Source organism: Phocoena phocoena, chromosome 6 (assembly GCF_963924675.1).
Source record: "Phocoena phocoena chromosome 6, mPhoPho1.1, whole genome shotgun sequence".
In the NCBI taxonomy this organism is placed as follows: Eukaryota; Metazoa; Chordata; class Mammalia; order Artiodactyla; family Phocoenidae; genus Phocoena; species Phocoena phocoena.
Window position 1 is genome coordinate 57,227,434 of NC_089224.1, and position 26,174 is coordinate 57,253,607.

The following is a 26,174-nucleotide window of genomic DNA, read 5'->3' on the forward strand; positions in this document are numbered from 1 at the left end:
CGTAACTGCTTTAGCAATGTGTTTCTAAGTATATGAATATGTCTTAAACGTATAAGAAAATTATGGACTAAAAATGGTTCATTGAGACCATGTAATAGGGGTCATTGGTCTAAGCAGAGGTCAGGGAAGGTTTGAGCTAGGAAGTAAAAAAGTGAGTTGCTATTTGAGGAAAGAGAGAAGATAACTTGGGATTTGTTGGGAGTGACAGAAGGTTCTAGACAGATGGTACAGAATGATGAAAGACAGAACGGACCCAGTAAATTCAAGAAACTAAAAGCCCACCAGGGCGTAGCTCAGAGAGCACAGAGAGATGGATTCAGGCAAGGTCCTGCTGAGTCGTATAATGCCTTTGGTATTCATCCTAAGACAAATGAGGATCAATGGAAATATTTGTAAAAATGGAAATGTTACAATTAATTTTCTATTGCAAAATGAAAATTTCAGAGACTGGACTAACGGGAGTTTAACTCAACGGAGAGAGAGAATTAGGAGACAAAGTTAGGAGCAACCCAGGCTTGAGACAATGGAATGAAGCCAGAGCGGTGGCAGTAGAGATGGGGAGAAGTGAATGCACTATAGATAGTTTGGAAGTAATAGGACTTAGCAGTAGTTTGGGTATGAGGGACGGAGAGAGTTAATGCAGATCGTCAGTGATAACACCTAGGTTTACAGCATGTGCCCTAAAATGGATCATGGTGCAATATTGGAAGAGGATTACTTTTGGAGGCGTATTTTTTGTTTTATTTTAACCACAGTAAATTTGAGGTACTTTTGTGACATAGAAATGGAGACATAAAGTTGGAAGGGGGTAAACTTGTGGAGTTCAGAGGAGCGTTCCGGGCTGAAGATGTCAATCTGTAAATCATTTGCATCTAGGGGATAACTGATTCCCTGAGCTGGAATGAGATCCCATGGGAAGAAAAGAGGAAGTAAAGACACATCCTTGGCTAGATCCTTGAGGAACGCCACCGTTGAAAAGCTGGGTAGCAGATAATAAATCCTGCTAAAGAAATAAGGTTAACATGGTAAGAGATTTAAGTAGAAAACCAGGAGAGTTGGATACAGAGAAAGAACTGAACATGTTTCATGGAGGGTGTTATGAATACGCAGATTCTGATAAAAGATCAAGTAAGGGGCTTCCCTGGTGGCACAGTGGTTGAGAGTCCGCCTGCCGATGCAGGGGACACGGGTTTGTGCCCCGGTCCGGGAGGATCCCACATGCCGCGGAGCGGCTGGGCCCGTGAGCCATGGCCGCTGAGCCTGCGCGTCCGGAACCTGTGCTCCACAACGGGAGCGGCCACAACAGGGAGAGGCCCGCGTACCACAAAAAAAAGATCAAGTAAGAAGAGAGTGAAAAATTCTCCTTTTGATGCAATACTGACGACCCAGGTGAAGGTGGTGAGTTGGGCAGATGAGGCCGGAGCTAGAGCACAGTTGACTGGGAAGTGAATGGAAGGTAAAGACATGGAGAACAGCAAGAACACACAGCTCTTCTCAGAACTGGGGCAGTAAGAGGTAGGAGAGAGAGAGAAAGTGATGACTGGAGCAGGATGTGGTTTGTTTTGTCCTGCCAGTGACGGAAAGCTAATCGATAGAATCCGACGAGGATGGAGAAATCGAGATATATGGGAGACAAGGGGTACAGTATACGGTAGACATCCAAAGAGAGTGAGATGCGGGACCCAATTCAAGAAAAAGTAATTGGCTCTGGAAAGTGTAGTCAGCCCTTCTACGGTACCGATGGGAAAGATTATGGTTTGCACTCAGATATAGGTCGGCTTGTAGTTTGTTAGACGACGAGGGAATGCTTGTCTAGATCTTTTTCTTTTCTCTGTATATAAGAGCGCAGGCCATCTTCTAGTGGAGAGGCATGTATGTCCAAGATTTGAGGCCAGGGGAGAAAGTGTGAAAAACTTACTGTGAAGATTGGATGGACTAGGTAACTAGAGAAGCTGTGGCTGTATTGCCAGGCAGTGTTGAAGGCCTGTTTGAGTTTGCTGAATATGAACTTATGGCATCATTCTACCCTGTGCATTATTTCTCAAGCTGTATTCAGCTCCTTGGGTTCAGGCACAGAGAAAGGCTATCAGATTTTAGCTAAGGCAGAATGGAGGATGTGGGTTTTGGAAAAGAAGAGCTCAAGAAATTGAGAGCCCTGGGTGGTGCATGGGCCAGCCCTCTGAAGGTTGAAGTCACCCAAAATGATGGCAGAGTTTGGGAGGGAAAAAAAAGACTGTTAACCCTGGGAAAAACAAAACAAAACCAAAACTTCCATAAAGGAAAGATTCTGAAGAGGTTGGTAGATGGCAGAAATCAGTAAGAGAAGACCATAGCATAGCTGAATTGTACGAGCTTCCAAAAGGAGGGCTTATTGTGATTTTAGCAAAGGGGTGGAGGAAAAAATATCTGCAAGAAGCAACAGCGAACCAGGAAAGAAACCCAAACCCTAAACCTGAGGTTCATGGGCAGAGGAAGAGGGATAAAGTAACAGCCACCACGTGAGAAGTCTGCAAAGAAAGCAGTATCCTCAGGGGAAAGTTAGGCTTCAGGAATGGCAAATACGAGGTTCTTTACAAAGTCACAGTTGCAGAGAATACAGTTGAAATGTATGGATTTGGACCCAGGAGTTCCAAATTCCCAACACCCCATTTCTTTCAATAGGCGAGAGCTGCTTTGAAAGGCTCCACTTTGGATGCTCTAGGTGAATGCTTTAGTGATCGTGGAGAGAAAAGGTTATGGATATCCAGCCACACTGTTAATTAATTGCTATGGGGAAGGCTGTTCAATTCTTATCCGAGCCACAAATGAATAGTCGGGGAGTGCTGCAGAACGGCTTCTTTCTTCGTGTACAAGAACGGCAACTCAAAGTATGAAAGCAGAAGAAAAATTAATAGGATTCATCAGCTTAACCTTGATTTACAAGATTCTGAACGGGGACAGTGGGAGCTCCCTGATCATGTGCAGTATCATTACTTCAGGCAAAGAGAAGCTGTCCTGACTTTGTGCAATTGGTAGTGGAAAGCAAGAGGTTCCCTGACAAGTGTGTTTATCAGGTCCATCTGCAGTGTTATTTTGTATGCTAGGGTGCAGCCCCTGTCACTCTTCTCCATGCTCATTTAACATGATGGACCTGTTTGGCAAATCCTTCGGGTGGTGGGAGGACAGCCAGAGGAGGAAGCTTACTCTGGACCATAAAAGATACTGGCCTCTCTCACATACTCCACTATTCCTTCTCATGACCCTCCTTGATCGTCATCAGTGTTCGTAGGAAAGAAAGTGGATGGCTAAGTGATGTGACCCCGTGAACCTGATGATGAGTTGCTCAGAGCACCGTGGAGAACGGATTCTGCTGTAGTTGTCTGGTTTGACTTGAATTCTTGATCAGGGGGAAGAAAAAGTTTGATAAGTCCTTTAATCTACATCTCAGGGAGTTTCACTGTGTCCTGCTGTGTCTGTGTTCAGATCCATCTCTCCCACCACGATGGTCAGGACCAGCCAGTAGCAGCTGGCATCTGTGAAGTGCTACGTGACACACTCTGTGCTAAGCACCTTGTGTTCACTTGTTTTGTTTCTCCAGAAAAGCCTGATATCATTTACTCTCAATTTCAGTATGTGCAACTGAGATTCAGGGATGTTAGATGATGAGCCCAGGATCACACAGCTCGTGAGTGGCAGATCCTGAATGCTGGGCCAGATGTATCTAGATGCCACATCCTCTACCGGAACACTCTAGATCAGCCCTGCCCAACAAATGTAACGAGAGCCACATGTGAAATATTACACTTTCTAGCAGCTGTGGTAAAAAGTACAAAGAAACAGATGTCATTAATTTTAATTTCATTGTTTACAAAACGCGTTATATCCAGAATATTATCATTTTAACATGCGATCGCTATGAAAAAGTTATTGCTGAGATAGTTTACATTTATTTTTCATACTAAGTTTTTGAAATCCAGTGTCTTTTACAGGTAGAGCGCATGTCAGTTCAGACTAGCCACATCTCAAGTGCTTGATAGCCGCAAGGGGCTAGCGGCTACTAAACCGGACAGAGCTGCTCCAGACTCTGTTTGTGGAAACAGAGTTCATTATCACACAGGATTTGCTGAGTTTATTGCACGTTTTGCTTTGCGATAAGAACAAACAGGCCTTCCTGTGTGTACTATTAGTCTCTGTCATATAATGTGATACAAGCTTCATAGCACCCATCCCGTTCTCATCCCTTTCCTCTGAGAGGCAGAGGTAGGGGTGTGTGTGTATTCATTTCCACAAGAAATTTCCATAAAAGTGCTTTATGATACAGAGTAAATGAAACAAAAGCAGATTATTGCCATAGTTAAGAGATATATATCTCTCTCTACATATATAGGTTTGTTATCCCCTTACTATCTGTTTTAACTTGAGCGATTATTCAGTCTCTGTGTAGCTGTCTTTTTTTCTCTTACCTGTCCTTAAAGGATTGTTGAGAGGGCAAAATGAGATTATGCATTTACTATAATACCTAAAAAGTAGGAAGTGATTAATGTGGCGGCTATTATTATACCTTATGTTCAAAGTCCTTGTATAGTTACTACCAAAACTCAGTGTGAGCAGAGTCCCTAACTCTGAATATAAGAGCACAGTGTACACTATACGGAAGTTACAGACCAACTTTACAAATAACCCACATCTATTTGGCGACAAGGAACCTTTATACATACATTGTAGTTGGCCGTTCTCAGTGTGACGACTCGCTTACTTTTGTCCCTTCCTATAGAGGTATTATACTGAGACCTATTTTGAAAGCCCTTAGGTAGTGACTGTCTCCAAATTTCTGCAGTACCTACCTTAAGGTTTGCAATTTGATGGGTAGAAAGAGAGGGGAACCTTTACATCTTTATATAATTGTGAGATGATGAGTAATGTTTATGCTTTTAATTTTTTATCCAAATAAAATGTATTTTAACGGTGTATAAAGAAAATCATTGTCATCGTCATCGTGTAGGCATCTGGACGTGCTTAGGGTAATTTTTATGACACACCTTCTTTAAAACAATCATCTTATAAATTAATGTCATAGAAAATTCTTGGTCCAGCAGCCTGTGGTGGTAGATTTCAATATACCCACCTTGTATGTGTCTAGCAGCGGGGTACTAACGAACTATTTCCACTCTGTTTATGATACCTAATAAAGGTCAGTCAACCATGGTGATATTACCATACAAGATCACTGAAGTCACACATAAATGTCTACCCATGTTGTTTTTAAAACTGAACAAACAGGTGGTTATTTGCCATTGATGGACAAGTCACTCCATATCCATAATTTGCCTTCAGTCTCAATCTTCAGGTCTGTGGAAGATTTAAGGATATATCCATTTTCTTTTCCCTCCGAACTAACCTTATTTTTGTCTATCTATTCTTGTGCAGGGGTTACTACATAATAATTGTGCCTTTGAAGAAATCTCGTGGGAAATTTATCAAGCCATGGGAGAGTCCAGATGAAATGGAATTAGATGAGGTAACTATGTGTTTCGGGCTGTGCCGTTCATTAGTTATTTAATTTTTAAAATAGCCCTCTCCTCTCTATGGAGACCTTTCAGCATCTAATCTGGGTGCTGACTCCTACATGGCTGGCTGGTCAGCTGGCTACTCAGAAGGTTCACTGCCACAGGTGTGTTAACCTCTTGGGGTCCGAACAAAGAGCTTTTTGATTTAATTAAAAGACATTAAGCTGTTGTAAAGCTTACAACCTATCTGATCTTTGTTGGCTTTAAGATTTTGCCCCGTGCCCCTTGTAAAACATGATGCAGAGGTGTGGAAGGTGAAGTGAATTGTCAGCAAAGACTTAATCACTATTGCTATGAATTCCAAGGTATGCTTCGTCAGTGCAGTGGTAGCTGAGGCTGTTAAAAATGCTAAGTTGCAGTTTGCACCAGAGTTCAACACTTGACCTGCTATGTGTTCTTGACCAATTTCTGACAGAATTGTGCTGGTTAGCACATATTTGCTTTATTCTATGTTTTGTAAGAGATCAGAATCAAAAATGCATGAGCTTCAGGGGCAAATAAAACAAATCACAGAATTTTGAGCTGAGCAAGAAATACAGAGCAAATATTAAATACTATTAATTTCTAAAATCTTACATTAACAATAGGTACCTTGGTACTCTTTTTTGCAAAAAGAACATTTTTTTTAAGTAAATACATAGTATATATATAGAACAAGATCTAATTTTGACATACTTATATTTGGATGAGAAAACTGTGCTCAAAAGTGTTAAGCCAGATCCCTAGAGGGCCACAGCAGGTTAATGGCTGGGCTTCACCTTCTGTGAAATACTATACAGGAGAGACTTTACAATTTTAACATGATCCTAGATTGAATCAGTTCAGAAGTCAAATAAAAAAGGCCCCCATTGGGGGAAATATGAGATTTTAATTGATTGGATTTATTTACAACATGTTCTATATCTTATAACCCAACCTGTTATTTTTAGGTATTTTCTGTCCCTCAAATTAGTGCATACGAAGCAAGGAAAAGCAGAAATTCCCTCACTGCATTACAGGGAAGTGATGTTTATTTCATATACGTCTGCACTAAGGAGACTGTGATCTCGAGAGCAGGGCTGTTAGCTTCTTTTGACAGACATGTGTCATCCCTAGAAGTATGTTTCGTCATCAACCACTTCATTTATCTGAGTCAAACTTGATCAAGTTCAGAAAGGGAGATGAGTTCAAGGTTAGGACTATGCTTTTGTGTCACCGCTTAGTGATTAGACGAGCACTGAAGGATTATAAAATGAGACACATTTCAATCATGCTGTCAAGTAATTTGTTATAAATTTTACTTTTTTTTTTTCTGCTGAAAATAAAGGAACAAAATCATTTTTTATGATGTCAGAGGCGTACATCTGAATATGCGATTTGATGAGCTAGCTGGTCTCTAAACCAGGCATGTTTTACCTGCAACTGACTGATCAGTTAATCCTGACATATTCTTCATTATTTTAATCAGTTCTCAGCCGAAATGCAGAATTCAGTTGGAACTGGATTTAAAATGCAAAGGCAGCTTGTAAAATCTATGAATCTTTCTACCTATTAAAAAAAAAAAAAAAGTTTTCAAGGAATTAACATCCAAGCCAAAAATCCTTCAAAAAAAAAAAAAAAAAAAAAGCTTTGCTTAGAAGTGGAGCCATTTGGTTGTAAGTAATAGGAAGCTGATTCTCTTTTACAGCTAGGTTTCAACCTCCAAAATGCACATCAGTTCTAATGGATTAAAGTATAGAGCTCTATGACATTGAACTTTCTTGCAATTACATTCTATGGGTCTCTGCTGCTGATTCCCATAACAAAGGGTCATTTTAATCATCCCACAAATTGTAGTGCATTAATCTGTATAATAGTTTGATAAAGAACATTTATTAATTCAAAATTTTGGGGTCAGGATGGGTTCTTTCCCACTTTTCTTACTGATATAATTGAGACCACATTGTAGAATTAATGGTGGAAGAAATAAGATATGCATTGACTGGAAAATGAAAATTATTTCTGATAAAAAACTAAAGCCCTTGATATATCTTCTAGAAACCTCCAATACATCTTGTAACTATTGTGGAGGGGAACAAATGAAAGTAGGCTACGGCCTCACTTTGTGCTTACCCATTCAGTTTCTGATCCCTCCAGACAGGTATTTTTTTTTCTACCATGGATAATAAAATCACCGTAGTAATTTTATCTAGAGCTTGGTACTGCCAGGTTTGACAAAGCAGTGTTCCTCTCTTAAATGTATTTGACCAAGTGATTTTTTAGAAAGGCCTATAATTCAAATCGTTGAAACCCCAATCATCAAATAGAATGGTAGCCTAAGGGGATTTCCACATGTATGCCTTACACCTAGGCCCATAAAAAATGGAAAGAGGCTTTCTACACAGAGTCACTCTCGATATTATCTTCTGAGCTCATTTATCCTTTGTCTGGGGATAATCTTCACATAATAAATTCATAGACTGGAACTCTTAGTTGTCAGGGTCAGCCTGGGCAGAGCAGACATTGATAGTCAAAATGAATTCTGGACAGAATGACTCCTAAAATGTTAGTTATATTTAATTCAGGGAAGGTCTTGTAATACATCGTAAGCTTTTCATCGCATTGTACGTCAAAGGCTTGCTGTAAAATAATGTGGTCATTTGTGGTGGGAACTTCAACATACTGGCTCACTTCAGTGTCACCTGAGCACACTTGACCCATTTAAAGTATAACACAGGGAGCATCCTACAGAGATTAGAGCAAGCTACAGGGCCAGGGTTGATGTTCCAGGTTTGACCTTAATGAATGGCAGCATTGGGTCTAAGGAGCACCAAAACACTAAAATCTGTTAAAGTACTTCCTCGAAGTCTTCTAAAGAAACCCTAGCAAAAGGTACTCATAGGGATGACAGTGATATGGATGAATTATGACAGTTGCCTGCCTACATCTGAAATATGAATAAAATCAAGGTAGGGTTTGATCGGTGAAGCAGAAGAGGGGACACAGTTGCATAAACAACTGATGGTAAATGTTTCTGATTAACCAACTTCAGAAAGCTTTTCGGCTCTTCTGCACTTCATTTGTCCTTCTCTAAGTAATGGCCCATAAATGACTACATATCAGCAATAACCTATGTAGTGACTTTTCAAGTATATCTTAAATATTTACATCAGAATTTTAAAAATACATGTTAAAAGAATCTAGGAAAAAGACATCTAAGTACGCATTTATCTGTGTTAATGAAAGCAGATGCACGAAAATTACATATTTAAGTATAGACTGAGTTAAAAGAGTTAACATTATTAGTTTAGCCTAAATGTTGCAATTACGTTTCTTTGGTATTGTGCAGCCATTAAGTAAATAAAATTATGGTTGGAAAAAATCTCTTACATGTAATTTCATTTTATTTCACCAATTGAATCCACTATTGTCACTTTCTATTCTGCCTCAGTTGCCTCATTTATAAAATGGGGATAATGATAACTTATTTCATAGAGTTTTTATGAGTAAATGAGCTAAGCCCTATTTAGTCTCCTGAGAACGGTGCCTGGCACCTAGGAATTGGTTAACAAAGAAAAGCATTATTGTCATTATCATCAATTATAAGACCTAAATGTGACAACAGGATTGAAAGATAGTGCTAAGTTTCTGGACTTGCTTTATTATAACTCAGTTGGTCCATAATTGATCAGTCTACCTGAATGTATCATCAGATGGTCCAAATTTGCTAAACAAGTTCTGCTGTGGTTTTTATAAAAGAACTTACATTTCATGTAATTTTAATTGTATCAAGAAACTCAGACGTAACAGAAAATTTGAGAACATTTTAAGTATTCAATAACATGGGCACAAATTATCTATATAACCAAGAGGGTGATTTTTTTACATTTTTTAAGTTATAATTTTGACCAGCTGAGCACATGTACATTCTGTGTTGAAGAGACTGTAGTTTACCATCAGGTTCCTAACCTAAGGATTTGGTATTTGCCATATATACAGTCTGCAGCCGTTATTATTACAGAAGCCTGGCCTTCATTGCACCAGGCTCTCAGATAGTCTTTTCTATAGAGATAGTAAAACAAATCAGAATTCTTTCAAAACACCAGTTAAGTTGTCCCTTACATCAAAAGGCATCTCAGACTGCTATAAACGTCTTTTTCTCTGTTAAGCCCTATAAAATACCAATATTTAATGGAAGCAGACAGAGATAACTTAAACATCATTTTGAAATTGTCATGAAATATCATTAACATGAGTTTCTCCTAATAAAAGAGTGAATGCAAAGCAACAGAGTATCAAACCACAATTTGTACTTTTTTCTTTTAGAAATACGTGAAGGATTTCTGTGTGTACATGTTTATGTTTGTTTTCTTCAGTGTAATATTAAAATTATTTTTTCTCTACCCTGCCTTTATTGCCCGGCAAGATAATTCAACATCTCCAGAGAGCTATTAGCTCCAGAAAAACTCGGTGCCATGATAAATGCAAGGAATTTTACCATTTTATCCCAAATGGTTAATCAAGGAACCAAGTCAAGCCAGAAATCGTTAAATAAGTGACCATGTCTATTTAAAATGTCAATTAAAAATTGGTCATCAGATTCTGTTTCTGCTGATTTGAGGGGATATACATCATACAAGCTATCTCATTACTAAAAGTAATCTAAAATGGTACTAATCTCTCCAAAAAGTTGGTCGTTGAACGTTTTGATGGCTTTATCTGAGGGTACTGCTTGTTTAATAATAAGTGATAAAGCCCACATAACGGGCTTTTGTGAATCAAGCTGATTTTTTTCCACAGACAAGTTATAATGCATTCTTGTCCTTTGAGAGGATTTCATTAGAGTGGACAGTGATGTGAACTACCAGTAAAGGATCTAATCGTCCAGTGTTTACAGCCTGAGCCTTGCAATTGCAATTCAGTCCCTTACCTTTGGAAGACAGAGAGACTGAGAGTTAGTAATGCTGACATACTACGCATATTGTGGACACACTGTATTTGGGTTGTTCCCAGCCCTGAGTTAATTTCTCCCATTAAATTGTCATTAAGTTGGGTTATTATTGTTGTTTACATTTCTTTCTCTGTTTCCCACTTTTTTTCCTTAAGCTGCTTAAAGAGATATCTAGGAAACGCAGAAGCATCCGTTATGGGAGAGAAGTTGAATTGAAGCCATATATTGCCGCTCACTTTGATGTCCTTCCCACTGAGTTCACCCTGGGGGATGAAAAGCATTATGGTGGATTTACAAACAAGCAACTCCAAAGTGGTCAAGAATATGTCTTCTTTGTGTTAGCAGTGATGGAACACGCAGAGTCTGTAAGTTAATTGTGATGGCATCCATCTAATTTCCTATGGTATTCTTATACATTTTTCACCAGAATTTGGTTATTTGGGAATACATAGGTACATGCACCCTAATGATTTCTCAAGAGATTTCGCTAACTTAGATGTGGTAACAGGCTGCCTACTCTTTGAACACTGCTGAGTAATCTGCTTGAGATTTTTACAAGTAAGGCTGTGTCCCTAATGACAGGAAATTTAGATGGACATCTAGTTTATGAAGTGCCAAATTGATAGGGCATGGTTCTTTTTGTTGTTTGGTTTTTGTTTTGGCATTTGTATCTCTTAATCCCACACCCGTCTCTTGTCCTAACCCACTCCCCACTGGTAACCGCTAGTTTGTTCTTTGTGAGTCTGTTTCTGTTTTGTTATACACATTGGTTTGTTTTATTTTTTAGATTCCACATATAAGTGATGTGATACAGTATTTGTCTTTTTCTGACTTATTTCACTAAGCATAATTCTCTCTAGGTTCATCCATGTTGTTGCAAATAGCGTAATTCTTTTTTTACGGCTGAGTAATATCCCATTGCATATATGTACATTTTCTTTATTCATTCATCTGTTAATGGACACTTGGGTGGTTTCCATATCTTGACTATTGTAAATCATGCTGCTATGAACATTGGGGTACCTGTATGTTTTCAAACGAGCGTTTTTATTTTCTTCAGATACATACTCAGGAGTAGGACTGCTGGATCATATGGTAGTTCTATTTTTAGTTTTTTGAGGAACCTCCATACTGTGTCCCATAGTGGCTGCACCAATTTACATTCCCACCAACAGTGTACAAGGGTTCCCTTTATTCCACATCCTCGCTAACATTTGTTATTTGTGGTCTTTTTGATAGCCATTCTGGCAGGTTTAAGGTGATATCTCATTGTGGTTTTGATGGGTATTTCTCGGACGGTTAGAGATGTTGAGCGTCCTTTCACATGCCTGTTGTCTGTATGTCTTCTTTCGAAAAATGTCTATTCAGGACTTCTACACATTTTTAATTGGGTTGTCTGGTTTTTTGATATTGAGTTGTATGAGCTGTTTATATATTTTGGATATTAAGCCCTTATTGGTCACATCATTTGCAGATATTTTTCTCCCATTCAGTAGGTTATCTTTTTGCTTTGTTGATGGTTTCCTTTGCTGTGCAAAAGCTTTTAAGTTTAATTAGGTCCATTTTTTGTTTGTTGCTTTTATTTCTTTTGCCTTAGGAGATCCAAAAAAAAAAAATTGCTACAATTTATGTCAAAGAATGTTCTGCCTATGCTCTCTTCTAGGAGTTTTATGGTTTCAGGCCTTACATTTAGGTCTTTAATCCATTTTGAGTTTATTTTGTACATGGTGTGAGGGAATGTTCTAATCTCATTCTTTTACAGGTAGCTGTCCAGCTTTCCCAGCACCACTTGTTGAAAAGACTGTCTGTTCTCCATTGTATATTCTTGCCTCCTCTGTAGTAGAATAATTGACCATAGATGCATGGGTTTATTTCTAGAGCCTCCATTCTTTTCCACTGATCTGTGTGTCTGTTTTTGTGCCAGTACCATAGTATTTTGATTACTGTAGCTTCACAGTATAGTCTGAAGTCAGGGAGCATGATTCCTCGAGCTTAGTTCTTTTTCTCTCAATATGGTTTTGGCTTTTCAGAATCTTTTGTGGTTCCATATAAATTTTAGTGTTGTTTTTGATCTGTGAAAAATGCGATGGGTAATTTGATAGGGATTGCATTAAATCTGTAGATTGCCTTGTGCAGTATGGACATTTTACGATATTAATTCTTCCAATCCAAGAACATGGAATGTCTTCCCATTTCTTTTTATCATTTTCAGATTTCTTCATCAGTGTTTTATAGTTTTCAGAGTATAGGTCTTTCACCTCCTTGGTTAAGTTTATTCCTAGATATTTTATTCTTTTTGATGCAATTTTAAACAGGATTGTTTTCTTGCTTTCTCTTTCTGATAGTTCATTATTAGTGTATAGAAAAGCAAGATTTCTGTATGTTAATCTTGTAACCTGCAACTTTACTGAATGTATTTGCTAGTTCTAATAATATTTTTGGTGGAGACTTGAGGGTTTTCTATATATAGTACTTGTCATCTGCATATAATGACAGTTTTACTTCTTTCTTTCCCATTTGGATGCTTTTTATAGGGGCATGGTTCTTAAGACCTTTTGATGTGACCCACATCTGGATAGGAGGGTGACAGCCATCATTGCTCGTCTCCTTCCTCACCCTCTTAAAATGACTGTTTTCAAATATATATTTAATATTAGGTATGTTGCATAATACTTAGTAGATCTTAGCCTGTGTGATTACAACAGTAACTAACAAGCTCTGAGATTAAACATAGTTAATTTCCAAGTATTTGAAAATATTGATGGGGGGGGTGATTGTATGTATTTTATTCTCCTATAACTACCAGTGAACCCATAGTGCTTTCTGCCCAGATTCAAGGGAAGTTCTATCTAGGAAAAGGCAAGCACAGCCTGGGTTTTAAATTATAGCAATTTACCAGGGACTTTATCAGTGAAAAGCCAAGAAAGTTAGAAAACAATTCAACAAAACAGAGAATTCCTAAGGTCCTCTAAATAATGAGTTGTCTTCTTTTATGTAATTCATCTTGCTCTTATTGTCGTTCTGCGCATCAGTTCCTTTGAATGTTAAAAACAGAGAGAGAGGGAGAGGGAGAGAGAGAGAGGGCGAGAAATTGTAGATGGGAGGGAGGCAGATTTTGAAGTGGCGGTTCACATTAACATTTAATATACATATTCAAAACTATACCTTTCTAATGGGGCTTAAAACTGACAGGTGTGGCAACTAGATAGAGCCAGTCCCTTCCCCGGTATAGGAAGTCTGAGAGATATCAAAGATTTCTCCACATCAGGTGTTAGCGTGTACAGTGGGGCTTCTCTTCAAATGACTGAAGGAATTCCCTCGTGGAAAATCAAAACACAGAGGCAGCCTTTCTGCCTGGTTTTTGTGTGTGTGTGTGCACAGGATGTCATTTGAAAACAAAGTGATGGGCTTCCTGGAATTTTAATGCACGGATATGCTTTCCCTTCCTAGTTGAAGGTTTTAAGGCAGAACATCAAGGGAATGGAATGTTGGAACCATCTTATCCTTTTTTTTAATGACTTTTAGATATTTGAAAGAAATTTTCTTTAAATAGCTTTAGGATGTTTCCGAAAGCACGTTCAGAGCACTGAGATAGATCAGAGAATCCAGCAAAAATGGAATCTCGTCAGATCACGCACTGTCAGAGACTCTGGTTTCTAACAGACATTTCAACTAGTGTTGAAACGTATCACCACTGATGAATAGTTTACCTCTTCCCTTATTATGTCATCTCACTGTTTCATTAATTATATAATTAGGATCTCTTCCCAAATATGTGTTGTCTAAGTTGCCCCTTTTCTCCCATCATCTTTTTCAACATCGCTCTCAAAGCTAACAGTATTTCCTTTACGTTTCCTATGTGTGTTCATGCCAGCATTTATAGACTTTTACCCAGCTAGTATAATGCTCGTAGTGATACAGTCTTTTGTAAACCTCAGATTTTCAAGAGTGATTGGTAAGGTGGCTAACCACTCCAAGGGTGGGATGATAATTTGCATACAGAAAATATCCCCCTTCCCCCCCCCAAAGACATTGAGCTTTTCCCCAATTAACGGCCTCATGAAGAATATCAAAGGACTGGTTTAGAATGACCCAACGTTTAATCTTTTCCATTACTCCCACATACTGAACAAATTCTCCTTTTCATAAGGCTGATATCATTTTACTGTTTTGTTTTCTTTTCATTTTCACATGTCTCTGTTTCCTGATTTGGGTTGGAAATCTATGTACTTTGGGAAAAACCTCTGCTTAGATTTCCATCTTGGCTAACCAAGATTATTATCTCAAAGGCTCTTGGTAAAGAATTTCAAATCAGAGAGTTTTGCTTACTTAAGTCTCCCAAACAATTTGAGTGTGACCTACAAAATGGAAAGGGGAAAATTTAAACCAAAACAAACAATTAATTATATAAAAGAATCATGTTTCTTGCACATAGAGTGTATTTGCTAAGCCCTTTGTGTAAATCCTTACACTGTACATATCTTTTTTGTTTGTTTTTTTTGTAAATCAGCCCCTAAGAAGGTTAGAAACATATTGAGTTTTTGTATTCTTTAGATGCATTAGAAAATCCGAAAGTCTGCTCAATCTCTTTCCTGGACATAGTGAGGAAAATGGAAAGAGAGAATAGCATACAGGCATTTGGTGGGCATGTGTTCTCCAGATTGACTGCTGAGTTTGTCCTACTTAAAGTCAGAATATATGCGCTAATTGTTTAAAAATGCAGACTGAAAATAATTAAACATATTTACCGATAGTGGAAAAATGAGTATACTCTCTCGTGCTTTAATAATGTCAGCCATTTGAAAAAAAATGAGCATTTTCTTTTATTCAACAGAGATTTTCTGGGAACCCACTAAATGCAAAGTTCTGTACTTGCTGCTTTAAGCATACAAACTGTATATAAATGTGTACCTTCAAGGAGTTTATAGTTTCATTAAAGAAGATAAGGCATGTACACAAATGAAAAACCAAAACAGAGCCTGGCCACTACCATTAAGAAACAAATAACTTCAAATTGTTAAAATGACTTTTACCTACATTTTGTGAAATGACCGATTATTTCCAGTTAAGGGGAGGCAGCTTCAATGGAGGCAAAATTTAAGGGAGGCCTTGGAGTCAGATTGCGGGAGCTAAATGTCGTGGAACTTGTGAGAGGGTTAAAGTAGAGAGAATAGAGCATTTTGGTAGCAGCAGCAAGAAGTCTATTGTGATGGAACATGTTACATGTGGTAAGAAAGCTTCAAACAAAATTGTTGGAGGCCCTTAAGAATCGTGCTAAGATGTCTAGCTTTTATTTAGGAATCCCTAGAGAGCCTCTTGAAGGTTTTACGGATGCAGTTTAGGATAACTCTAGCAGCAGTGGAGACTGTTAGAGGAAGGAAGAAATTCTTGATACGGTTTGGGGGAACATGAATGAGGTAATGAGAAATGTGGTTGTGTGAGACTGGAAAGGGGGTGGATGGACCTGAGGATCATCCACATGTGCACGTGTCCTTTTGAATTATGGTTTTCTCGGGGTATATGCCCAGTAGTGGGGTTGCTGGGTCATATGGTAGTCCTAGTTTTAGTTTTTTAAGGAACCTCCCTACTGTTCTCCATAGTGGCTGTACCAATTTACATTCTCATCAACAGTCTAGGAGGGTTCCCTTTTCTCCACACCCTCTCCAGCATTTGTAGACTTTTTGAAGATGGCCATTCGGACCCGTGTGTGGTGACACCTCATTGTGTAGTTTTCATTTGCATCTCTAATAATTAGTGATGTTGAGCCTCTTTTCGTGTGCCTTTTAGCCATCTGTATGTCTTCTTTGGAAAGATGTCTATTTAGGTCTTCTGCCCAGTTTTTAATTGGGTTGTTTGTTTTTTTAACTGGGTTGTTTGTTTTTTTTTGTTATTGAGCTGTGAGCTGTTTGTTCTCAAGACATGTGGGGCAGCTCGTGAATGTGGACTGGTCTCTAGTGGGAAAAATAGTATTTTAAAGAGAGGCAGAGTCACGAGAATATTTTTCTGAGCGAGTCTAAAATAGGACAGAACAAAACAAGATATTACAGAAACAATTCATGCATATGCAGTCCCTTCATTCACCAAGTGACTTTCCATATATATATATATATATATGTATATATATCTTTGCAGCTTTATTGAGGAATAATTGCCAAATATAGTGGCACATATTTAAAATGCACAATGTGATGATTTTATATAGTTCTGTATACACAGACTCTGTGATTACCAAGATCAAGAAACTTAACTGTTTCGTGTGTATGTTTTGTGTGTATGGTAAGAATGTTTGTTTAAGATCTACTCTCAGAAACTTTCAGGTATACCATTCTGTGTCACTCACTATAGTCACCTTGCTGCACTTTAGATTTTCAGAACTCATTCTTCTTGTAACCATACAATAGATGTCTTTCTCTGTCTGGCTTATTTCACTTAGCATAAAGCTCTCCAGATTCATCCATGTCATCGCGGATGGCAGGATTTTCTCCTTTTGTTCTCCTTCTAATGGCTGAATAATGTTCCATTGTGTGTGTATGTATCTATCTATCTGTGTATATAGACAACCACGTTTATCCATTCATCCATAAAAAGAAACTTATGTTGCTTCCATGTGTTAGATATTGTGAATATACTGCAGAGGACACAGGTATCTCTTTGAGACAGTGATTTCCTTTCCTTTGGCTATGTACCCAGGAGTGGGATTTGTCATATGGTACTTTTATTGTACTTTTATTTCTAATGTTTGGAGGAACCAACATACTGTGTTCTATGATGGCTGTACCAGTTTACATTCCCACAAACAGTGTATTTAAGGTTTTCCTTTTCTGTTATACCAACCTCTGAGCAGTACTATAATAAAATTAAATAGCTATGCTAAATCCTTTTAAGTAAGTTCTCAAAATGTTATCTTCTAAAAAGCCATATCATTATCACTTTCATGCGTGTTGCACCTATAATTTGAACACTGGACAGGTGCAGTACGTAGGACTACTTACATAATTTAATGCAATACTGATAATTGCTGTATAAATGTTTACTTTCTTGTAATTTGGTCTCAACTGAGTGAGTGATGATATCTTAATGGCTGGAACTATAATATTTTGTATTTTTCGCATCGCATGTAACAGTAACACATTGGCACAATGTAAATGCTCGTTGAACATTTTGTGACCGCTTAATTGACTGGTACTTATACTTCATAAGATCATTTAATATGCCACATATAGATCCCAGTGAAGAAGTATCTATGGAGTAACTTATACCATCAAAAATGATTTTATTGTAAAGTACTTTAAAGGAAATTTCGACTACAAAAACCTCTTTTTTCTGCCTTTCTCTCCCCTCTTTTTTTATTTTACACACTTATTGTCAAATCCACGATGTTCTAATGCTCAAGATACTTACTTTCTAGAAAGGCATTATTTTATAACTAACTAACATAGATTCTGTTTTTCCTCAGAAGATGTATGCAACCAGCCCTTACTCTGATCCTGTTGTGTCAATGGATTTGGATCCACAGCCAATCACAGATGAAGAAGAAGGCTTGATCTGGGTTGTAGGTCCTGTCCTTGCAGTGGTCTTTATCATCTGCATTGTCATAGCTATTCTTCTTTATAAAAGGTAGGTTTGCCCCATATTTCTATTGCAAAGACTTTATTATCCTTCTAGGGTCATCGTGTGGTTGATCTTAGTAGAAATACTTCCAATAATCACTGGACAAAACGGTGGCCATTAGTGTTAGAACAAAACGTAAAGACTCAGCTATTTAAAATCTCATTCACCGTGTGGTATAGACTCTGTTGCCCAGCAGGCATAGATCCCAACCTCCATCTTCTGAGCTACTCACTTACTTACGCAGAATGAGCGCTTTGCATGACAGCTGAGATGTTACTACATTCACAAGCAGATAGTCCCGAGGAAGCTCACACTGGATTGTTTTAGATCAAGTTGGCACATTTGTGTCCATTTCGTAAGTCTAACTAACTTGCCTGTTGGCTGAGATCCCCTGCCCTCCCCCCACCCCCGTGGCTATTTTCAAAAGTTAGCAAAAGTGGCTAAAAATTGAAGAGCAAAGAAAGAAAAGATAGGAAGAGGATGAACTTTTCCCTTTCCCATTTGTGTCCGAGAGGAAATGCAAGTTACCATTCTCCTTTAGAAAAAATATAACCTTAGTCTCGATACCCCCACGTATCAATATGACTTAGTGTCTGACCACAGGTGCGATGCAAATAACCCACATTTACCCATGTTTTCTGATCCACTCTTGTCAATCCCATTTCTGCCTCCATTACACATAAGCAAGATTTCTTCCCCTAGGTCACTGCTTAAGCAGTTGGATAGAAGACGTGAGTAATTCTTCTTCCCCTTAATCCTTTCTGACCTAAAAAATATAATAATGTATAAAATTTTAACAATTAACATCTGCTCTCTTAAACATGTAGAATGACTGAATTCTCTCTCTCCCTTTATATCAATTTTTCTTTCCTTCCATTCCAAATTTTATTTTCGTGAACCTTTAATCTGTGTTTCCTTTGTAGTGTGTCATCTGTCGGAATGCCACTGTGGAAGTTACTCTCTTCCTTCTACTGCAAGATAGTTTTTCTCTCTTCTTCCCTCACTTAACCTTGACCTTCAAAATTAGATGAGAATGTCTTCATTTTGATGCTTGCTCACATGTTTAATCTGACAAGACATCTTATTTTCATTATCTCTTTTTCCCACCCGTGTATCTCCCTTCATTGGGTTTACATTAATTATTCCTACCTGCATTCCTTCGTTCTTATGTTCTTGGAATAGCTCTTTTTTCATAAGCTCTTCTTTTGACTCAAAAACATACTTTGCAAGACAGACACCTTCTCCCTTGAAAAACTCTCTCTTATGAGGCTGTATTCCATTCTATTCCAGAGTTGAGAAAAAAAAGGACAAGTTAGTTAAAGAAGTTCATACCATAGCCCATTAAATCGCCTATCCTTTCTAGAATTAAAAAAAATAAATCCATCATTATTCTTCCCGGTCACTGCCATCACTCAAATTGTCCACGCCATAAAATAATAGCTGAAAAAGCAAGTGCTTGACAGGCCCAAACATCTTAGTTGATGGTTTCAATCTTCCCATCCCAGTCTGTATCTTATCAGTGTGCTGTTGTATTTGATCCCTTCTCTCTTATGTAAGAGTTAAAGGGCAGGAAGTGCGAGGTCCCACATACTCCCGAACAGTAAGAGATCCTATGTGAGTCCGAGTCCAAGCAACAGCTTTGCTGTCCAGGTACCGCACTTATTACCAGAAGAGAATACAAGAAGAAAAAAGTAAAAATAGAATTCTAATTGTTTTCTGTGAAACATTTATTTAAGTGGTAACATCCTGCTGTGGGAGTCAGACCAGAAAACAACTGGTGGCTGACTGACAGTTGCATTTCTAGATCATATCACGTGACATTGTGTGGTTACTCAAAATGAACAAGATGCTTACCTCTTCTTAAGTGGTGGATCTATCCGGCTATCGTTAAGTCATGCGTGCGTTGGCCAAAAAGTTCGCTCGCGACTTTCATCTGGAAAACCCCGAGCGAACTTTTTGGCCAACCCGCTAGAAATCCTTTTAAAGTTTTCTTTATCCACACGTGCTTGAAAAAAATAAACTCAGTTATAATTTTTCCTAATCCTGCAAAAAGAGGCATCATATTTAAAGATTTTTATGACTGTTGAAGTTGCATTTCAGTGTGTGCATATGTAAGCATCGTCTAATGCAATTGTTGGGAAATGCACACATCCTCGAATGCTAAGTATATTTAGCTAACCATCTGAAAGCCCATGAAGCATTTCTGAAATAGAAATGCTTGCTTCAGCAGTAGAGAACATTCCTGACTTGAAATTCAAGTAGACCCAACAATGTCCTTCCTGATTATCATGAAACAGTTCAAGAGGAAATCTTCTGTAGGCAATGAATAGTGTCTTTAATAGCTTGGATTCTGAGCAAAGAAAATTACATAACAAACAAACACACTACATCCCTCTTTTTAGGTGCCTTTCAGTTTATACATAGGTCACTGGTAATGACTCAGAATGGAATGTATTATTATTATCAGCATTATTACTTTTAAAGTATTTCACTTCCTGTGTGCAAATAATACTTTGAGTAGGGAATGAGTATAAAATATTGGTGACTCACATATATCCTGGTGTAATACACACCTGTTTACAAGACTACTTGTAATGCTTCGTCCATGTAAACAAATACATTTCACTGAGCTCTCTGAGGAGACTTTGAGACTTATCCCTATTAATTATGTTAATATGGAAGAGCACACTTTCACATTCTATTCACTTGACTCTGTTTTAAATTTAATCATTTGAAAACTATAATATATTGATAATCAATGACAAAACATGTCATTGATGGCCTAAAGGGCCATCAGAATAGGAAAACGTGTTTGGTAGGTCTTTAGTGTTAATTTCCTTGCCCTAGGAATTTTTGGAAATCCGGTACTCTATATGTGATACATACAATGATTTAACAATTTAAACTGCAGAGAGAAGAGGTAGCAAAGTTTAGAAAAATACTAAACTAGGAAGCAAGAAACCTGAGTTCAAGTCCCAGCTCTGTGACTAGCTGGCTCTATGGGGTAGAAAGTCATGCTACCACTCCTGGCCTCGGTTTCTTCACTTTTAGAAAATAAGTATGTAGATTAGATAATTGACCTTTTTTAATCTGAGAACCTAAAAAAAAACCCAAGTAACATAATTAATACTATATTATTTCTGCCTCCAGTGCATGTGTAAGTCTTCTAAATGACTCCATGGTGCCCTTCATCTAGCCTCCCCTACAGAGAAAAAAGAATCCATAAAGCAATTGAATGCTCTTTGATGTTCATCTACCCTGCACATCTGCTACGCATGTAAGGCTTTTCAGTCGCTAGTTCTAAAACTGTCCAGGAATTATTCCTAGAGAAAATATTCTTAAAATAAAATGTTAACCTGACTGACTACGAAAAGCATTTCAAGATGGCTGAGAAGTATTTACCGTGTAGTATGGAAGGAAAAAAAAAAAAAAAAGGATTAGGAGGTTGGAAAGCGCTAAGGCATGGTCTAGACCAAATTCAGTCTAATGTGAGTGGACACTGTAGAGAGTAAATAATTTCCATCCCCACCCCCAAGATGTTTAGTTTATGTGTGAAGACCATGAGGTAGCTGTGACTAAAATACAGACTTCAGCTTTTTCACCTTTTCCCAGATCCAACATTGGCTCCCTGTGGGCTCTGCCTCTTTAAGTCTTCTTTTTGTATCAACCCTACGTATATTTCCAAGGTGTTATCAAAGGAAAGCAATGCAGTCCAGACTATTTATTCTGAGATGCTATGAAGAAATAGGCTGCCACGCCCCTCCGCTCTGGGCAATGCCTTTCCTCTCACTCCACTCCTCCTGGCCTGGCAAAACCTAACTCACCTTTTAGAAATAAGCTAAGCTAAGATCCACTTACTAAATGAAAGCCTTTCTGAGTGACTGTCCTCCTCCTGTCCTCTGGGCTGTACCAGTTCAGGCTGCCTTAGGGTCCCCTGCTGTACGCTCTTAGAGCACTTTCTACTTCTCTATATTATAGAACCTACGCCATCACTGCCATTGCCCATTTTCTTGGCTTTCTCCCCCCACTAAACTGTAGGTCAAGGACTCCGTCTTATTCCTCATTGTATTCCTTGTGCCCGGTAGAGTGCATGGTACAGGGGGCTACTGAATAATCAAATTTACACAAGTCCAATAGTGATACACTCAGTTCCCTCCTCTTGTTTACTCCATCACTGATTATCACACGTTCATCTTGACTGGCAAGAGCTGTAATAAAACCCTCAGCCTGTAATTTTTAATACACCACTTCCCAAAGATTTCAAACTTAGATATTGGTTGGTACCAGCTCTGTACCCACGTGTGCAGTAAGGCTGACGTCGCTGTGGCAGAGGGAGTGAAGCGCACGCCATGCACTGGTTCATCCTCATATTCAACAGCCTTTTCGTATACAGAACTGGCAGTTCACTAGGTATTTCTCTTCCTCTCAGAGGAATAGATTTTCCTACAACTGATTGACTGATGACCTCACGGATTAAAACTAAGCAAGCTGAGAACATTGGTAGGAATTTTTACAAGCCTGGTGCAACCAGCTAAATTATTTTAAGAATAAAAAGAAGAACCTGTGTGTTTGATATCATTTTCATTATTCACTTTGTATGTGTGTGTTTGTACAATTTAAATGTGGACTTTGTATTTTTGAAAAGAAATGGACTGGATTGCCTTAAAGCCAGATCCTCCAGCAATATGGGTGTGTATTATTTCATTCGCATTGAAGTGGACCTGGCACCTTTATTTTTTGCACTTGAGAACTCCCTAAACACTTTGCAATTTGCCTCAACATGAAGACCGTTGAGATGAATTCTCTTCAGGTGAAGGTTCTACTCTCTGCCCAAAGAACATGGTTAAACAATACACATATTATCACAGGTGCAAGTGTCTATGAGAATGAGCTGCAAGTGTTCACAGGCAGCAGCACCTCTGTGACTAGGAAGGTATCTGTCATGTCAGTGGCTGGTAATAAAAATACTTCTCTGGATTAGCACAGCTATATAAATGGGTCATGCTCTGTAGACCTATAATGATGAATACTACATTTTCCAAAACTGAAAATGTATTTAATCTTTTACTAGAAGAAAAAGACTTACGATCACCTTACTTGTCAAAAGGTGTTTGAAGAAATCATTTCTGCCACTTTCGTAATCTTGTGGTGTGTTATGCAATGGTGTAGATTTCTGTGCAGGTCAATGCAATTTGCAGGCGTTTTAAATCATTAAAGGAATGCTGTATCTCTTAACTGAAGATTCTTAAATGAACTAAATTTCTTATATGGAATGAGGTCATATTCCCATTAAGTACAGTAGCAGTTGTCTCATGGCGTGTTTTGTAAAAATCAAATTATATCTCTACCATCAAACACTTCCTGCGATATAATTAATTGTGGCAGTGTTTTGTAGATTGATGGATAAAAGCGAGTCTGACACTAACACACACACACAAATGTTTTGCTTAGCCATGTACGCTCATGTCTTCCATTTGCTTCATGTCTAGAGGCCTTTAAATATTTTGATATGCTATCATTTTCTAATGTGTTATATATCCCTGATTCTGAGCACTGTTAAATCTTGGTTGTCATGGTTACTCTTGTTACCATTGGCCAACTAACACTTAGCCTTTCTTTTTCTTTCTTTGCTGCATTAAAATGGAGCAGTAAACCTGACAGGTGAGGAATAGAGAACAAACCCCTTTCATGCTCAGTACAAAAAAAAAAAAAAAAAAGATACGGGTAGACTTCGGAGGTATTGAGGGGGCGAGGGTGGAGGTTGGCTCTAAAAGATGAAACTGGCAAGGGGAAGATGGACGAAGCCTAGATATATAAAATAATTTTGATATTAAAATGATTCGGGGGGAAATAGTTTGTCTATATATGAAGACAATAGAGTATTTAAAGCCAAATTTAGAAGGTACTAAAACCAGTCTGAGTTTTCTTTGTAGTCAAGGTTAAATGAGCATCTGTATGTGTTAATGTAAGCCATTTTTCTTTTGTTTGTTTTTACTGAAGTTTGATCTCAAGACACTGTGTACAGGAATACTAGCATTCTCACACCCTGCTAATGTTGATGTCAGTGCCTTAGTGAAAACTTATCTTTAATTCCAAATTATCTCCCTGTCTTCCAGCCTTGAATAATAATAGCAATAATAACAATAATAATCCCTATACTGCTTATTTGTTGATCAGTCGCAGCTAACCTTGCAGCTTTCTAACACATACCTAGATGTCTATATATGAATTCCTGATTAAAGTAAGAAAAGGATCTCAATGCTCCTCTAACCCGCCTCCCTCCCAATGCTGTATTCCAGGGGTTCTCTGGGAGTGGCCCCTGGACAAGCAGCAGTGGCATCAGCGTCACCTAGGAACTTGGTAGAGACACAAATTCTTGGCTCCCCCAAATCCCAGAACTACTGAATCAGGAACTCTGGGAGTTGGTCCAGCAGCCTGCCGTTTAACAAGCTCTCGTAGGCGACTCCGAGGCATACTAAAGTTTGAGAATTACTGCTGTATTATTGTCCCTAAAATCACTTATTACACTTTCACTGGCAGGAAACTCAGACTACCTCTGAGAAGGTGTGCTTGCCATTAATACAGCAGAAAACACATGCAAAATAGTTTTTCTAGCCCAAAGTCGAAACACTTTGAATCTAGTTAATACACTCAGAGATCCACCTTCTCATTATAACACTGGCCTCATTTCACAATTTCATCCCTACCTTCTTGTTCTATTAAAATGAGAGAAATGGGCCACAATTTAGATATCATCTTTTAACACTCCTTCTCTATTTTATAAGTGAAGAAATTAAGAAGGTTGTAGTTGACTTACCCAAGGAGATTCACACCAATAGTCGTAGAGCTGGGGTTCCATTCTTAATGATGTCAGAATCGTTAAGTGTCTGAATTGATTTCTTTGAAATCTCTATGAATATTCAAATAAATATATTTCTTCCAAAAGCCTGTACTCGTATGTCTGAATATCTTTGTTCCAAGTAAATAGATATATATAATCTGCCACAAGATCATCCTTTTGTTTTTGCTCCCCACTTTACCTGTAGATAAGAACCAGGTGAGAATAAGTGAAAATAAAACCCCGCTTAGACCACAGAGCAGCATTTTTGGTGTACAGTATTCACAGCCCCCGAAAAACCACATATTTTTATGGTATTAGCAGTTTCTGCCATACCTGAAATGTCATGTGATCTTCTATTTTCCTTTCACCCAGATAACCCCTGCACGTGGTAGATACTTCTCACTGTGAGAAATAAACTTAACCGTAGGGCTTTATAATCCTAATAGAAAAAAGAAAACAGTGAGGCAAAATTCAGTATCTGTTTCAAGTCACTATTTGTTGCTTTTTTCTATCAGTAGACGAAAATGAGAATAATGAGACCTCTGAAAACTTAGCAGAAAAAAATTAAAATGTCATTCCTTACGTTCCTGTTGGGACTGATTTAGATCATTATACGCCATTTAATACCTTGCAACAGTAAATTCCGTTTTTAAAAATGACCACTGTTACTGATGATGACCAAACTCTTCATCTTGCAAATCTTCCTTAGAAATTCTTTGTTAGAAAACAAACATTTTAACACATTTCTGTTTAAAAATAATGTGATAAAGAGTGTGGGCAGCCGGAATTACCCATGTTGTGATCATCAAAACTAAATGAAGCAAAATAAAACTTAAACAGCTGATTTTCCTAGTTGGCTCGGACTTCTGGAGTCTGATTTCTTGGAGATTATCTTACTTGGACAGATTAGGTGAGGGAGATGTTAGTTATAATGTCAGGACACCCCTCCCATTTATTACAATTATGAATTGTAACTTCAGTCCCCATGCTCTGGGCTTTCCGAGACTCATCGGGCAACAAGATGGCATTTTCAACTTTCCTGGCGCCAGAGAAACCGAGTAAATGTCTTTAGAGAGTATTCTTTTCTTTCCCTGTGTCTCACATCACTCAGCCTGGCCTCAGCGCAAAGGAAGATAAGGAGGGTGTCCCACAATATCTGCAAGGGTGAGGGTCTCCTTGCCCAGATATTTCTTCATGTGGTTTCCGTAATCCTGCAAGAAAGACTGTAGAGCCATTTTGAAAAGGGATAAAAATCCAGTTTTCAGTC

The 26,174-nt window shown here is 38.2% G+C and overlaps 1 protein-coding gene across 1 annotated transcript in view; it reads left to right on the forward strand.

Moving 5' to 3' along the window:
• The window catches only part of PTPRD (protein tyrosine phosphatase receptor type D), a 322,903-nt gene that overhangs the window by 173,127 nt on the left and 123,602 nt on the right, over window positions 1-26,174 (forward strand). The window contains exons 20-23 of the mRNA XM_065879889.1: window positions 5,407-5,497; window positions 10,611-10,820; window positions 17,912-18,072; window positions 23,713-23,727. Coding sequence (XP_065735961.1) covers window positions 5,407-5,497; window positions 10,611-10,820; window positions 17,912-18,072; window positions 23,713-23,727 — 477 coding nt within the window. The remainder of the gene's footprint in view (window positions 1-5,406; window positions 5,498-10,610; window positions 10,821-17,911; window positions 18,073-23,712; window positions 23,728-26,174) is intronic.